At 48.9% G+C, this 17630-nt stretch overlaps 1 protein-coding gene across 1 annotated transcript in view; it reads right to left on the bottom strand.

The window, feature by feature from the left end:
* PCDH15 (protocadherin related 15) overlaps positions 1 to 17630 on the bottom strand; it is a 432606-nt gene that overhangs the window by 121534 nt on the left and 293442 nt on the right. Inside the window, exons 20-21 of the mRNA XM_071563312.1 lie at positions 4239 to 4544; positions 2697 to 2921 (exon numbers count right to left, since the gene is read on the bottom strand). Coding sequence (XP_071419413.1) covers positions 2697 to 2921; positions 4239 to 4544 — 531 coding nt within the window. The remainder of the gene's footprint in view (positions 1 to 2696; positions 2922 to 4238; positions 4545 to 17630) is intronic.

The following is a 17630-nucleotide window of genomic DNA, read 5'->3' as shown; positions in this document are numbered from 1 at the left end:
TAAATGACTCTGACAAAGGAGTCCTAAGACATCCAGACAGTGCAAGGAGCCACTGGGCTGCAGCAGAGCTGATAATGTGTTCCAGGGCAGGGCCAGATGAAGTTATTCCTCCTGCAGTGAGTGTTCTGCTGTGCAATCTGTGCCATGATCTGGTTCAGCAAAGGTTAATACAAACCATTTGTAACTTGTCATGCCAAAGGCTGGAAGTGGGAGCCACAAGGAGCAGGGGGTTATGGGTGTGCTGCTCACTCTGTTTGATAGCACATAAATGATGGATGACACCATCAGATGTCCATAGTTGGTTAACAGAATTCTATTACACAGGGAAAATTGCTTTGTAAAAGAGCTCTTCAGGTTAAAGAGCTGAGCTCTGAGAAATGACAAATGTGAGCAGAGCAGAGGAAGCCCAAGAGGACTTGGAGACCTCAGTAATAACACAAATAATGTGGTGAGGATTAGAGGGGCTGAATCTGTAATGGTGACATGAGTTCCATGTCTGGCCCCACGACTGCCTTAATTCTTGCTTCTGGTTTCCTCTGGTTCAGTTCTGTGTTATCAAAGACTGCAGGGCTCTTATGTTGGAACCCACAGTGCAGCTGCACTTGGTTTATTCCCTATTTGGGGTCTCAAATGCTGCAATGCAATAATTAATCAAATACAGCTTCTAAATGAAGTGAAGGCACATGTACTACTAAGAGGAAAAGGACACATCCAGTTCCTGGTCCCAGAGCAGGATCAGGATCAGAGCTGAGTGTAGGGGAATGGGTGTCCTGCTCTTCTTGTTCTTCCTTGGCTTCCAAGCCTCTGCACCCTCTCCTGCTGCTCTGTCTCTTGGATCAGCCATTCAAGGTGTCCTCTTGGGGATCCATCACATCTCACACAGGGACACTGGACAGAGTTTGGACTGCAATCTCCACCTTCTCCCCCCACCCCTGTAAATTTTGGATCTGGGAAGTTCATCTATAAGCTCAAATTAAACCACCCTTTCTATCAAAGACATCTCTTGTGACCAAGGTTTAAAATTTCAGCCACCTGACAAATAACCCATCAATGACATCTGCCCAACAAAAGTGAAATATTAAAGCTGGTTTTTCCATGAGTCCTCCTCCATTCCCTCAACTGCCATTCAAATGCCACTGTCCTACCTGTCACTCAAGGCTGGACACCAGCCATCACCTTCACCTCAGCAAAGTGTATAATATTTGTTGTAAAAGTCAACCTGTCATCTCACAACAGTCTCTGCCCCACCAGCCCCCCAAGTCCTTCTCCCAGAGTTGCTCCATCTGCTCATCCCCAGCCTGGATGGATTCCAGGGATTGTCCTGACCCAGAACCACTCCTTGGCCTTGTTAAACCTCCTGAGCTTCCCAGGGGCCACTTCTGGAGCTTGTCCAGGTCCCTCTGGATGGTCCTGTCCTTCAGTGTGCCACTGCAGCCCCAGTTTGGTGCCACCTGCCCACCTGCTGGGGGACCTCTTGATCCCTCCATCTCTGTGCACCAGCTGGGGCAACCCCACGGCACAGAGAACAGCTTTGCTCTGAACACAACCCCATCTGAACACATGTACCTTCAAAAAACCCCAACAAACCAACTCAAACACTCCATTCTTTCAGAAATTCAGTGTGCTGGGAAAAAGGTTCTTTTAGGTAAAAACCAGCTTTGAGAAACTTCCCCTGAAAAAGTCTAGCAGAAAAGGCTCAAGGAATGATGGCAGAAGCTTTGACTTCTGTGACTGACTTGGAACCTCCTGGAGAAGAGCATGGATTATCAGGAAACAGGAGAGCTGCACCTCAGACTGAGAACTTTTGCAGACAGAGGTGTCATAGAAGCCTTCCTGCCTTGTCACCAAATCACCAGAGACAATTCCCATCCCTAAAATAATTCAGAGCTCAGCAGATACCACCAAACAGAGTTACACAAACCCATGTGGCAGTCCCAACAAGAAGCTAAAGCCCAGATTGACTCATAAATGCTAAATGCTTTCCACAGACTTGGATTTAAGCTGAAGTTGCTGGAGATAAATCTGACATTTGTGAGCTCTTGGCGTTGCTACAGATTTTTGCTCCTTGGCTAAAATACAAGTAAATAAACTCTCTTGTCCCCCAAACCTCACAAAAAAACCAAAAAAAACCCCAAAAAAACCCCAACCCAAAACCCAAAAACAACCAAAACCCCACTCCAGTGTTCACTACAATTTAGGAGAGCTGAGTCTGAAACAGGATTGTGTCATTTTTACAGATAATTCCATTAGGGGCTGGTTTCAGCCTTGCAGGGATTCAAAAGGACAGAATGTTTATACCTGGTAACTCACAGATCTGTGATCCAGGATTTAGCTCTATGATTGCACCAAGAAAAGCTGTTACAAAAAGCTGTTCTGGCCCCAGTCTAAAACCTTTTACTGCTGACATCATTACTCCTGGATCCAGCCTGACATTCCAGCCTCTCACTTGCCTTTCCAAAGTACCATCAACCCTCCCTTTTTGTTCTTTACGTGTGGGAGAAGTTTCCAGGAGGGCAAGAATCGGTGTCTTCATCCTCGTGACCCCCTTCTTAAACCCCCTCTTGTTGCTGGTAGGAAAAGTAGCTTTGCACAAGTGAAGAGCAGGGGAGCAAAGACACCACTCCTGGAGTTCCTGGGAGGGCTGGGAAAGGGCTTGGTGGCACCAGCAGAGGGTGGCATTGAGGGGCTGCTCTTACCTTGACCCTGACGGTGACGGTGGCCAGCCCAGGAGGCATAGTGCCCTTGCTGTCGAAGGCCTCCACCAGGAAGGTGAAGGTGGCTTCTGTGTCCGAGAAGGACTCGTAATCCAAGGACTTCAGCAGCGCCAGCTCGCCCGTGAGCCTGTTCAGGGTGAAATACTGGCGCGCCTCCTCCGTGCGGATGCGATAGTTCACCTCGGAGCCCAGATCCACGTCCTTGGCCTGCACCAGAGCAGAGGGGGTGAAACCAAGCAAAGCCCCTTCTCACAAAGCAGCCCCTGCTGCACTGAAAGGGCAGAAAAAAGCAAGGTACTGCCAACGACGTGGGGTTTGTTATATTGCTCTAATTGTATTATAATTGTATTATAATTGTACACAGACAGAAGAAAACAAATTCGCTGAAGGTTGTAAAATCCAGAGGTATCTGCCATGGGAAACAAGAACTGTAGACAAGCAACAAGGCTGATGAAGGGACTGGAGCACAAGTGCTGTGGGGAGAGGCTGAGGGAGCTGGGGGTGTTCAGGCTGGAGAAGAGGAGGCTCAGAGGTGACCTCAGCACTGTCTGGAACTGCCTGAAGGGAAGTTCTGGCCAGGTGGGGGTTGGTCTCTTCTCCCAGGCACTCAGCAATAGGACAAGGGGGCACGATGGGCTCAAGCTCTGCCAGGGGAAATTGAGGTTGGAGATGAGAAAAAACTTCTTTGCAGAGAGAGTGCTCAGGCATTGGAATGGGCTGCCCAGAGAGGGGCTGGATTCACCATCCGTGGAGGTTTTTCAGCTGAGCTTGGCCGTGGCACTGAGTGCCATGATCTGGTAAAGGGACTGGAGTTGGACCAAGGGTTGGACTTGATGATCTCGGAGGTCTTTTCCAACCCAATCAATTCTATGATTTTGTTCTGGGAAAGAGGCACTGGAAGCAGAGTCTGGTCTTGTCCTCTTCCCTGGGGCACCTGCTGTCAGCCACTATCAGGGATAGGATCAAAGAATTCCAGGATGGTTTGGGTGGGAAGGGACCTTAAAGCTCATCTCATTCCCACCCCCTGCCATGGGCAGGGACACATTCCAGCAGCCCAGGTTGCTCCAAGCCCTGTCCAACCCAGCCTTGGACACTTCCAGGCATGGGAATCAGGCACCAGAATACTGACTGAGCCTGTATTATCCTGTAATATGCTGAGTTGGAAGGGACTCATCAGGATCTTTGAGTCCAGCCTCTGGCCCTGCACAGACACCCCAACAATCCCACCCTTGGAGTGTTGTCCAAACTCTTCCTGAACTCAGACCACTGATTCAGAAGATGAATTTCAGCATCAAGCTGAAGGAGATAAAAGGGCTTAAAGCTATCCTGAAATGCAAGGTGTCAGAAGACAAAAATAAGGATTCCTTTAATTCAAAATTCTGGACTCTCCATGATCAATGGCCACAGATGTGCAACTGCTCTGATAACAAGTACCAATATTTCACTGTGCTGAAGCATGAAAGGTATTACTCAAATATTCAATAACACCCACAACACCTCCTCCCCTCCCCAAGGCTCCCTTACCTCTATCTTCAGGAAGACAGTGCCTGGGGGCATGTTTTCAGGCACCCAGACGGAGTAGGAAGAGTTGGTAAACACAGGGCTGTTGTCATCCACATCCAGCACCCTGATGGCCAAGGTGAGGGTGGCACGACGGGGGTCGGCGGCACCGTCTGTGGCCTCCACGATGAGCTCATAGTGGTCCCTCAGCTCCCGGTCCAGCTTCACCGCCGTGTAGATGCTGCCGTTGGCCGTGATGCGGAACAGGTTGTTGAAGTTGGTCAGGCTGTAGTGGACCTGCCCATTGACCCCAGCGTCGGCATCTGTGGCCTGGAGGGACAGCCAGAGGACCAGGTTTGAATGTACATTCCCAGGGGAGAAACCAGGGAAGGGTTTAACAGGGCACTGCTGCTTGTGTGGCTGCTCAGCAGAGCTTGTTTATGGCCACTGTCCCAGTTCAGCAGGTGGGACCAGTTTATCCCTGTGTGGGTGTGACCAAAGCTGGGCATTCCAAACCCTCTGGGCCATTGCCCAGCAACTGTTCCCAATGGCCCATTGGCAGCAGCTGCCCAGGGCACAGCTGAGCCCTCAGGCTGGGAGCTGGCTGGGAAAGAAGCCTGGCAGAGGAGCTGGGAGAACTGCCCTGCAGGGACTCCTTGGCACCTCCACACCCACCTCAGCTCTGCTCAGGGGCCAGCAACCATTCCAAAATCCCCCCTGACTGCCAGAGTCAGATCCCCCAGTGTGGAACTCCCTGCCCTGGGGGAGGCACTGGGGGCACCTGCACCTGAGGGGAGACAGTCTTGGGCTTTGGGGACTCCTGGGACCACTCTTGAAATCCAGAGGAGGAGCAGACCCTGGACAGGAGGAGCCCACCACTCTCCACCAGACTGTGCCATCATCTGCACCAACATGTTTTTCTTTCCCTTCCTTTTCCTCTGGACTCGAAGGAACCACGTGGGGCTCAGCACAGGGGCCACCAAACCCCATTGTGTTTGTGCCCCAGGGGGTGGGTTAGACTGCTGGGGTTGGGGGTTAAACCCAATTTCTCTTTGTGCCACTGCATTTATTGCAATATTGTTATTAAATCGTAACTCTGACTCGTAATCTCTTTTGTGTTGGGTTTTTTTCTCCTCCTGGTTTACCTTTAAACCAGCACAGCACCCTGACTCCCTCTGAGGTTCTACTGAAGGTGAAACATCCCACACGAGCAAATCACTCAATTGGCAGGGACAGAAATCACTGGATCCCAGCTGGACTTTTGAGGAGAAAAATATTTGGCTGCTTAGCCTTGGACAACTTTTGACAAGATAAGAGGAAATGGCCTCAGGCTGGGCCAGGGCAGGGGCAGGGGGCACAGGAGCAGGAATTTGTGCCTGGAAAGGGTGGTCAGGCCTTGGCAGGGGCCGCCCAGGGAGGTTTGGAGTGCCCAGCCCTGGAGGTGCCCAAGGCAGGACTGGCCGTGGCACTGAGTGCTCTGGGCTGGGGGACAAGGTGGGCATCGGGCACAGGGTGGGCTCCATGGGCTGGGAGGGCTTTGCCAAGGTGGGCATCGGGCACAGGGTGGGCTCCAGGGGCTGGGAGGGCTTTGCCAAGGTGGGCATCGGGCACAGGGTGGGCTCTGTGGGCTGGGAGGGCTTTGCCAAGGTGGGCATCGGGCACAGGGTGGGCTCCGTGGGCTGGGAGGGCTTTGCCAAGGTGGGCATCTGGCACAGGGTGGGCTCTGTGGGCTGGGAGGGCTTTGCCAAGGTGGGCATCGGGCACAGGGTGGGCTCCATGGGCTGGGAGGGCTTTGCCAAGGTGGGCATCGGGCACAGGGTGGGCTCTGAACCTGGGGGTCTTTTCCAACCTCAGTGATTCTGGGATTCAGAGAATGAAATCAGTCCTGCAGAATGTTACAAAGATATTTATGCCCAAGGATGTCCACAAATGAGTTCACAACACACATAACCATTTTTTTAGGAGCCAAATTGCCTGCCATATATTTGAAAGCAATTTTAATTTACATTCCTATAAAACCAGTTTATCTATTCCAAAACTTACTTCCAATCAATGTGGTACAAAAATGTTGTCTCACGAGAATTTGATCTCATGCCTTCCAATTACAGGAATATTTCAGATTGCTCTTGGATCTTCCTGGTTTTTTGGCGTGTTTTTTTTGTTTGTTTGTTTGGTTGGTTGGTTGGTTTGGTTTGGGGTTTTTTGTTTTGTTGGGGTTTTTTTGTTTGGTTGGTTGGTTGGTTTGGTTTGGGGTTTTTTGTTTTGTTGGGGTTTTTTTGTTTGTTTGTTTGGTTGGTTGGTTGGTTTGGTTTGGCGTTTTTTGTTTTGTTGGGTTTTTTTTGTTTGTTTGGTTGGTTGGTTGGTTTGGTTTGGTTTGGGGTTTTTTGTTTTGTTGGGGTTTTTTTGTTTGGTTGGTTGGTTGGTTTGGGTTTTTTTGGTTTTTTTGGTTTGTTTGGTTGTTTGAGGTTTTTTTTGTTTGGATCAGTTATTTCTATGGAGGAAATAGAAGTGATTGGAAGCTGAGCAAATCCAAGCATTGATTGACAGGATGTGTTACCCACAGACCCACCAGGAGAAGTCACAGCCATCACTGCTCAGCACCTGGATGTAGTGCAGGGAAGATGCACAGTGATCTTTCTTCTTATTACCAATTTTAATTAACTTCTAATTGATTTCTAGCAAGATAAAAGGTTTCATTACTAAGTCTTAGAATGAACACCTCCACCAGAATGAAACATTGCTGGGAACTTCCTGACAATTGTTCTGAAAACAAAACATGCAGATCTCTTCTGATCTTCCCAGATGTCATTTCTAAAGGCAAATAAATGAGAGTGCCTTGCTGACAGAATGCCCTTTGTTTCATTTACATAACCTCATTCATCACACCATAATTAAATTAAGAAGAGGAGAAACAACAGGTCAGCATTCAACGCTGGGAGCTCTTGGAAAAGCATATGAATTATCTCCATCCTATAAGGGTGTAAAGCAAGAATTATTTGGCTGCCACTGAAACTGGATGCTCAGTGTGTGTGAGGACAGAGAGACCAAGTGAACAAACCTAAAGTTTGCTGTTACAATCACTGGCCTCTTCTGAGTGCAGAGGAATTAAGGATGATATTTGGGTCTGAAGAACATGATGAATAAACTGCAGAAAAGTTCAGCAGTTCTTCAGAGAGCAGCAATTAAAACACCACTGAATGTGACAAACTGTGTCAATTGAAAAGCAAATTTTGAACGAATTCTGGGTGACTGAATCCATCCTCATCTAAGGACCTACTCCAGAGTGATCTGGGCAGCACTGAAACACCAAAGCAACCAGTGGTCAACAAAACTCACCCTCAGACACCACCTGAGGCTGAAGATCCTGCAGCATTAGAACTACCCTCAGACACCACCTGAGGCTGAAGATCCTGCAGCATTAGAACTACCCTCAGACACCACCTGAGGCTGAAGATCCTGCAGCATTAGAACTACCCTCAGACACCACCTGAGGCTGAAGATCCTGCAGCATTAGAACTACCCTCAGACACCACCTGAGGCTGAAGATCCTGCAGCATTAGAACTACCCTCAGACACCACCTGAGGCTGAAGATCCTGCAGCATTAGAACTACCCTCAGACACCACCTGAGGCTGAAGATCCTGCAGCATTAGAACTACCCTCAGACACCACCCGAGGCTGAAGATCCTGCAGCATTAGAACTACCCTCAGACACCACCTGAGGCTGAAGATCCTGCAGCATTAGAACTACCCTCAGATACCACCTGAGGCTGAAGATCCTGCAGCATTAGAACTACCTGAGGGCTTGACTTCCCAAGTGTCTGGTTTGTCAAGCTGAGCCACAGCACAACAGAGGCTCAAACCAAGGACCAACCCCTGATGCTTTGACATCTGCTCCTGACTTTTCCAGTCAGTGCCTCCTCCCAGAGACTCTCTGCTGGGAGGCAGGAAAGGAGATCAGCTCTGGGGCCCATCCAGAAACCAGTTCCCGTGGCAGTTTCCAGCTCTAACCATGACACACAAATCACAGATGTTACTTTTCTCTGGGCTACACAAACAACCTTAGTAATTTCTTCTCTAAGCTGAGGTCCATTTGGAGTAAAAAAAGTATCAGGGCAAAAACCTGAGCCCAAAACTGACTGGATTTCTTTCTGCTCCCCAGAGTGCAGCCCCTGTGTGGCCCCCACTGAGCCCCCACACACCTGAGCTCAGGTGTGTGTGCAGGACATGCCCAGAACACGTTTCCTCCCCTGCAATGAGCCAAAGCTGCCAAAGCTGAGGGCAGCACAAGTGAGAATCCACATTTGCAGAGAACATCACCTGCTCTTGGCCCTCCACAGTGGGATGTGAACACCCAACAACGAGGAATGAACTGACTCATTTCTGCTGTAAGACGTTTTGTGGCATCCTAACCCAGCCCCTCCTGCCCTTCATCCCTACAGCTGGCAAAGGGAAGGAAAGTTCCAGTGCCTGTAGAGGCAGAAGAAGGTAATGGTGGTATTTAGTGGTCATGGTGGGATTTGGTTCAAGGTTGGACTTGGTGGTCTTGGAGGTCTGTTCCAACCTTGGATTCCTGGAGCAGGATGGAGCCTGGGGCTCTCTGAGCCATCCCTGCACCCATGGTTGTCCCCAGGACCTGCCAAGCATTCTGATGTTCCATCACCTGCAATCATGTGCAACCCTTGGGAAATCTGAAGGGGACACAAATCTGGGTTTGCTTTCCTGGATAAAAGAATAATTTGGGAGGACCCCTCTGCATGCTCAGAGGTTTCCCTCTGCTCTGAGGGAAACTGGTCCAAGCAGCCTGACAGGGAAATCTGCTGCCCCAGAGTTACCCAAGTGGAGAGCTCATAAATTCCCTTCAGCCAATGTGGCCTAAACAAAAGGGGTACCTTTCTCAGGATACAGATGCCTGTTTTATGTATGTTTAAGGTAAATTATTTTTATTTCAATTAAGAACATCTGCAGGAGTATAAATGAGAGTTGGAAAAAGAGTATGAACAAAACATCACTTACTGACCAGCTCTTCTTTCCAGTGCTGCACAGAAAGGGAGGTGCCCATTTCTATCTCTCCTATCTCATGGAATCACAGAGTCATGGAATGGTTTGGGTTGGAAGGGACCTCAAAGCCCATCCCGTCCCACCACCTGCCCTGGGCAGGGACACCTCCCACCAGCCCAGGTGGCTCCAAACCCTGTCCAGCCTGGCCTGGGACACTCCCAGGGATGGGGCAGCCACAGCTTCCCTGGGCACCTGTGCCAGGGTCTGCCCACCCTCACAGGGAAAAATTCCTTCCCACTATCCCACCTAAACCTACTCTCTGTCAGTTTGAAACTATTTCCCCTTGTCCTGTCCCTCCCATTCCTGTTGCACAGCCCCTCTCCAGCGTCTCTGTAGCCCCTTCAGGTGCTTTGAGGTCTCCACAGATCCTTCTCCTCTCCAGGCTGAAAATTCCCAGCTCTCCCAGCCTGTCTCCATAGGGGAGATGCTCTGGGATTGCTCCAGCAGTTCCATGTCTTTCTTGTGTTGTGGACACCAGAACTGAGCCCAGTGACCCAGGTGGGGCCACCAAGAGCAGAGCAGAGAGGAAGAACCCCTGGACCTGCTACCACATTCCTCTGGAGATCAGCTCAGTTGGTTAAAACTTGGTTGTAACAATGCCAAGGTCATGGGTTCAATCCCCTCTGTGGGCCATTGACTGAAGAGCTGGACTTGATGATCCTTGTGGGTCCCTTCCAACTCAGAATAGTCTGTGTTTCTGTGTGTTTCTGTGTTTGTTCAGGATTAGGAACAGCACCTGCAGAGCTGGAGTAACAACTGCTCCTGTTCCTGGAGCTCCTCAGGTCTACAGGACCACTCTCACCTTCATGACTAACCTACAAAGTACTGCACCACAAACCAAACCTGGAAATCTAAATAAACTGCTCCTTCATTTCCCAAGAAACACATCTCACATTTTTTCCAGTATCATCACCTACAAGGTGACAGCCTCTACCTGTTGTGGTAAATTGAAGTTTGTGTTACCAACTCTGCTCCAGCATTCCCAGGAAACCCTCAGGAATGCAAACCAACAGTGTTGCACAGTAACAAATTACCTTCTTCCATCTGCAACAGCTTGAAAACACAGTTCTGGGAGATCTGAACTACCAAAGCACCTCTTGAAAGATCATTAACTCTGCAATATAATGACAAGGGCTTTAATGTCAACAATATTAATTATGTCATTATCGTTCTTTTCAAGAGAAACCTTCTGCTAATATCCACAAGTCCTGCTCACGATGGGTAGCAGGATTTAGGGAGGTTAATTGAGGATTTGGACTCGGGCTTTGGAGCTGGGGAACAGCAAAATAAGGCAGTGGGTTGTTGCTCCTGCAAAGCAGAGGGAAAGGATGGGTTTCCCCTCCCCAAGGCTGGAAGCTGAAACACTTCTTGGGGCCACCAAACCAGCTTTCTCCAGGGGAGATTTTCCTTCCTCAGGGATGGAAGTTCCCCAACCAAGCAAAGCTCCTGATGTCCCACAGCCTCTCCAGTATTTCAGCAACACCTCAGCTCCAGGGAGGGATGGAAATTGTGCTGGAGGATCCAGATGATGCTGCTGGTGGGAATTATTGTTTTCATGGCTGATGACATGAGTTTTTTATTGCTATGGGTTTAATAGGGTCATTATTGAGGGTGTAATGGGTTTATTATTATGGGTTGGAAATATTCCCAAGCCCTTCATTTGTGTCAAACAGCAAATCAAGTGTGGGTGGGAGTGTTAAATTGGATTTTGTACTTGTTTTGCAGGGATATTACTGTTTGTGCCCACAGGACAAAATTAACATCTCCCAAATGCAGCAAAAGGCCACAAAGTTTGAAACGTTCTTGACCTCTTGGTATTAATTTATAAATATTTTAAGGAGGGAACATCAATCATCCGTAAAAGTTTGGAGTTTTCCTCTTCCCTAACATTCAGAAAAGCTTTGTCTCTCTTTCACTCCTTTGTGCCTGCTTTTATACAGACTTTCACTTCTCTGTTTCATTCCTTATGTGCTCCAAGCCAAGCAAAGGATGAGGAGGGACCAACACAAAACTTCCTCTTACACTGCAAGGAGAGCCAGAGGCTTAATTACAATGTGGGATAAATCCCCAATATTCTGAAGGATTGGCCTGCACCAAATAACCCAATGAAGGAAGTTGATCTAAAGGACACAGAATAAAATCAGGGGGCAAATTTGGTGATCCACCCCCCTCCCACTGCAGCTGCTGCAGGGGAAGGTGTCCTGGATTGGGATGAGATTTGAGGTTCCTTCCAACAGAAATCCATGATTTTGGTTTTCTTGAAATTTCAGGGCAACTCCCACTTCTCAGAGAGAACAAACTGATGCTTTCCACACACATCTTTTGGAGAAACACTCCAGGCTTTGTGGATGTCCTCCAGGATCTTCAGTACCCTGCTGAATTCCCAGCTTATCCTTAACTACACAGTAGTTTTAAGGAGAGTTATACAGAGTTAATGAGTTGCAGTAGGAGAAAGGCAACACCCTGTAAATGTTCAAACTGACCCACTTGGAGCCATTAGACAAGGCAGAAGAACCTTTGATGATGACTTTCCCAGTCAATGCCAATTCCAGAACCATCTGGGGGTTACTTCCCAACCCAATTAGATGTGGCTCCAAACGAAACGACACAGCAAGAGCAGTTAAAGGCTCTGAGCAAATATAAATTAAACTAATTGAAAATCAAAAACCTCATGGCTGCAAATTCATGACTTAATGGGCTGGGGAACCTCCTACAGAAGTTAATCACATTTTAACACTTCAAAACAGACAAGCTCCTTTCAGTCTGGCACAGAACCAACCCTGACTTCAGACTTGGGTTGACTTGAAGGGTGGTTAGAAATGTTTCTTTTTTGATGAGTATGTTCTTTGGCAATAGTGTGATCAATCAATTCAGAGATTCAACCAGGGCATGTACAATGCAAAAATAAAACAACAACAAAAATCCCCTCCCCAAATAAAACTTTCTAAATCACAGATGGAATATATTGCTTGAAATCTCCACATTTAGCTGAGCTCCCAAATATTTCTCTGACATGTTCATCCATTTTAAAGCTATTTTTGGGATTTCTCTTGACTGTTGTCTCTGCTCACAACACACCTACTTAGAGAATATTAGAAATAGAATCCAAGTGGAACAGAACAGTCAACACTTGGATTTAAAGCTACTTATCTCACCAGTTAGACCCTTCTAATACTTCTGGTTGTGTTCTGTCATCTCCTCTTCTTCACAGAACACTTATAGGGAATTTGTTTTCTTACATTAATTAGAGATATCAAAGCCACAAGCTCTGGTTAGTGGAAAAAAAGACACCTGACACATATTATAAGGCAATGTGGGTTTGGGTTGGAAGGGATCTGCAAGATCATTCCATCCCACCCCCTGCCATGAGCAGGGACACCTCCCACCAGTCCAGGGTGCTCCAAGCCCTGTCCAACCTGGCCTTGGACACTCCCAGGGATGGGGCAGCCACAGCTGCTCTGCCGAACCTGTGCCAGGGCCTGCCCACCCTCAGAGCAAAGAATTCCTTCCCAATAACCCACCTAACCCTGCCCTCTGGCAGTGGGAAGCCATTCCCCTTATACTGTCCCTCCATCCCTTCTCAACAGTTCCTCTCCGTGTTTCTTGTAGCCCCTCCAGGCCCTGCAAGGCCACAGTTGGGTCCCCCCAAAGCTTCTCCTCTCCAGGCTGAACAATCCCAGCTCTCCCAGCCTTCCCTCCCAGCAGAGCTGCTCCAGCTCTGTGTAAACAGAAGCCTGAAACAACTCACTGAGACCCACAGACAGAGAGCCCTGTCAGGAAACTGGGGCCATAATGGCACCTCATTCCCACCCAAGAGTGAGTTTGCTCCTTTACCCCACACATGTGAAATATTTCTTGACCATCACAAGGGAGTGTCCAGAATCAGGGGGCTGAGGCCACCCAGCATCTCTGTCTCACCTCCTTGTCTCAGTTCTGCCTTGCTTTGCTCTGCAGTGGTTGCTGCCACAGGTATGATTTTCCATTTACTATGTCAAGAGAAAAGCAGAATATTTCCACTGCACACTACAACCAAAGTCCTCCAAAACTCCTTTCCAGGAGGTAGAGTAGCTCCATCCTACAGAGCAGTTTCTTTGAGCATTTCTTCTGTCATTTAAGAAGAAGCAGGTGGCACACACTGCAAACTGCTCCCATGACTGGAACTCATTGGTGCTGCCCCATTTTAGGGAAGAGCTCAGGTGTAGTGATACTTGAGCATCTGACTGGGGAGTGGGTTATTGATTCTGTACCCCTATTTTCCTTCTCATTTCCTTTCCTATCACTGTTTCCCCTTCACCCCAACACCTTCATGTTGGAGATTTCCAACAGTGCCGATCACAGACATACACCAACAATAAACAATTGGGTCTGGGAAAGAACCTGGAGATATATAAAATATCAGATGAAACCAAACTTCAGTGCAGTGATGATTTTTCTCTCCTGGGCCCCACAAACAGCTTTTTCTTTAACCACAAACTGCATTTGGAGGCTGCAACAAACTGCTTGGGGTGGTTTTTGCTGAAGCAGAGTGTGAACCTGCCTGCAGACTTGGCAGTGGGTACATCCATCCCTTCCTAAATGCCAGCCCATGTCTGCCCTGCCCTGCCCCTGGTACTGAGGGTGGTGCACACCATGCCCATGCTCTGCCTCCAACACACGTTAAACTGCAAGGAAATGCCTGAGCTTCACTGTCACGTTTCCCATGTGAAGTTTTGGCCCTTTGTAGACACCTTCAGGCAGCAATTCCCCTCCTGCCTGGGGGGGATCCCCAGGATCAGAGGAGGAATCCAACAGGGAATCCAATACACCTCCACTCCCCAGTTTGACAACACAGTGCAAAATGAAGGGGATTGCAAATCCTCTGCTCCACTGCCAGCCTGCTTCTGGTTCCTTTTATCCCCAGTGTGCTCCACAGACCCCCCCAGGCAGAGCTCCTGTGCCAGTGCCTCAGGAACTCCAGCTGTGGGAGTGGTGGAGAGCAGGAATTCATAGATACTGCCTGGCTGCACAGAAAAACCCTCCCCTGTCCCACAGCAGATCTTTCACTGCCCTCACTCTGCATCTCCTTGGGAAGGAACTTCAGAAACATCACCTAAGCCCTTATGGGAATCACCTCCCAAGTCCAATTCGCCCACTCCAAACAAAGCAGAGCACAGAAAACTCAGGTCTGTGGCAGGAGTTACTAATGGGAGAGTCTAAACTAGTTGTACAGGATCACAAATTGTTTATAGCCCCATCCAAAGGCCAGGTTTGACAGGGCTTGGAGCAACCAGGGCTGGTGGGAGGTGTCCCTGCCCATGGCAGGGGGTGGAATGGGACTTTTGAGATCCTAAACCATCCTGGGATTCTGACAATGATCCTGATACCAAACCTCATGAGTAAAAAATCCTGAGGGATCAGAGTGATCGGGCACCTTTTCTGTGTCCTTCATCACCAGGTGCTCTGCTCAAGGAGCAGCAGGGCCAGACCTTCTGAGGTCTTGAGGTAAAAACCTCTTGCTCTGTTTTTACCTCATGCAAAATGGGAAGATGCCATTCCAAAGGGAAAGGGACACCACAAAACCTGTTGGAGAGTCTTTGTCACTGCATGCCCTGGAGGATTTCAGCTCAGTAAAACACATTCTGGAAAGCTTGGCAGTCAGCAGGTTAATTTTTGGGAGGTAAAACACATCACAGCAAGGATTACCTTTAACATCTTTATTGATGATTTAGATGAGGGGATTGAGTCCATCAGCAGCAAATTTGCTGATGACACCAAGCTGGGAGGGAGTGTCGACCTGCTGGAAGGCAGGAGGGCTCTGCAGAGGGATCTGGAGAGACTTGAGAGATGGGCTGATTCCAATGGGATGAAGTTCAATAAGGCCAAGTGCAGGTCCTGCCCTTTGGCCACAACAACCCCCTGCAGCGCTCCAGGCTGGGCACAGAGTGGCTGGAGAGCAGCCAGGCAGAGGGACCTGGGGGGACTGAGGGACAGGAAGCTCAACAGGAGCCACCAGTGTGCCCAGGTGGCCAAGAAGGCCAAGGGGATCCTGGCCTGGATCCAAACTAGCGTGGCCAGCAGGCCCAGGGCAGTGACCCTTCCCCTGGACTCTGCCTTGGGGAGGCCACACCTTGAGTGTTGTGTTCAGTTCTGGGCCCCTCAGTTGAGGCAAGAGATTGAGGGGCTGGAGCGGGGCCAGAGAAGAGCAACGAGGCTGGAGAAGGGACTGGAGGTGGCACTGAGTGTCCTCTGAAACACCTCCAGGGACAGAGAATCCACCAGGTCTTGATCCAACCCCCCTGGGATCACCAGCCCAAGGCACAGAGTGCCAGAGTGATCCCAGTGGGGTTGGATCAAGGGTTGGACTTGATGAGCTCAGAGGTCTCTTCCAAGCCAAGTGAGAAGAGAAGAGCAACGAGGCTGGAGAAGGGACTGGAGCTCAAGTGCTGTGGGGAGAGGCTGAGGGAGCTGGGGGTGTTTAGCCTGGAGAAGAGGAGGCTCAGAGGTGACCTCAGCACTGTCTGGAACTGCCTGAAGGGAAGTTCTGGCCAGGTAGGGGTTGGTCTCTTCTCCCAGGCACTCAGCAATAGGACAAGGGGGCACGATGGGCTCAAGCTCTGCCAGGGGAAATTGAAGTTGGAGAGCAGAAAGAAATTCTTTGCAGAGAGAGTGCTCAGGGATTGGAATGGGCTGCCCAGAGAGGGGGTGGATTCCCCATCCCTGGAGGTTTTTCAGCTGAGCTTGGCCGTGGCACTGAGTGCCATGATCTGGTAAAGGGACTGGAGTTGGACCAAGGGTTGGACTTGATGATCTTGGAGGGCTTTTCCCACCCAATCCATTCTATGATTCTCTCACCAGTTTATTCTCACCTAAAGTAGGTCTTTATGTGTATTTTAACCACATTAAAGCTGCTACATAAAAACCCTCTGCCATCCCTGCTGTGGTTCCATTGCACAGTGAAGCACAACCCACCCAAAGCTATTGAGGTTTTCAAAGGAGAATGTCCTCCAACAACAACATCTGCACCCAAACACATCAACATTATCTCAATAACCTCTCTGAGGGCAGAAAAAAATCACAAATCTCTCCAGTTTATACCATGGAATGGTGTTCCCAGTGAATATTTTTATATTAATCTGCACTTGTGAGCATGAAACAGCAGGAGCTACATGGAGTGTTTGTGCTACACAGAGAAAGGTTTCTGCACCCAGAGAGTGTGGAAAAACACCACAGGGAATGGCAGGACCAGTTTCTGTCCCACCACAACACATCCCAAGGCTTCAGTAAATATTTTCATTTCAACTCAGCTCCCAAATTCCACTCCTTTAGAAGACAGAGAGGTCTTGGGGCAATAACTTGTTGTATTTTATAGTTGCATCCAAGATAAATACAGAGCCACCCTCGTGTCTGAGGAGATGATTGGGCCTTGGGGGAACCCAGCAGAACACAAAAGGGATTTTCAAGATACTTGGTACTGATCTGAAATGTCACACCTGTGCATTTTAACCTGCAAAATGAACCCCCACCACACATGAAGACAATGACAAAGCCCCAAGCAATAACTTCCCAATTTATGAAATCTGACTTAATTGCAGTGAGGGATCCCAACATCTCCACATCCAAGGCTTCAAACCAGCCTCTGATGGCTTAATAAATATTACATTTGGAAAACAAAGTGCTTACATGGTTGCCATGGTACCCAAAATGCCCTGTTCTTCCTGAAGGTACAAGTTAAGGAGCTCCCATTTTCTATTCACATGGTGCTTTAACATCTGAATTCCTGAAATGAAGAGCTTTGAAATTCTTCTTTTGCCCACAGCCCATCCTGCATCCAACCTTAGTGTTAACTCACATGAAGCACAAATGAAAACTACCATTCAACTGCTAGCATAAAAAATACCCAAAAAACCAACTAATTCCCACCTTCTTCTTTCACCTGATCCTGGAAAAAACAACTTTGCAAAAAAAAAAAAAAAAAAAGTAATGTTTCTTCAAGTGACTGAATGTGCAGCCACAACAGGAGGGACCAGCTAACCCTGTGTGGGGGTGATCAAAGCTGTGTATTCTACCCCCTCTATTCATTCCCCAAGGACAATGGGCCATTAGCAGCAGCTGCCCAGGGAGTCATTGGCACCTTCACACTCAGCCTGAGGGGGTGTGGCTGCCAATGGGCCATCAACAGTTCAACACCCCCTGGCTCCCAGAGTTAATCACCCATTGTGTGAGTCCCCGCCCAGGGGGAGGGACTGGGTGCTCCCTGAGGGTACATAAGTGGTGGGTAAGACCTCGGGAACTTCTCGTTGGATCCAGAGGAGCAGCAGGACCTAGACAGGAGGAGATCCCCGCTCTCACCCAGACCACAGCCCTCACCTGCACCAAC

This window comes from Pithys albifrons, chromosome 9 (genome assembly GCF_047495875.1).
Source record: "Pithys albifrons albifrons isolate INPA30051 chromosome 9, PitAlb_v1, whole genome shotgun sequence".
NCBI lineage: Eukaryota > Metazoa > Chordata > Aves > Passeriformes > Thamnophilidae > Pithys > Pithys albifrons.
This window is presented reverse-complemented; position numbering and strand designations above follow the sequence as displayed.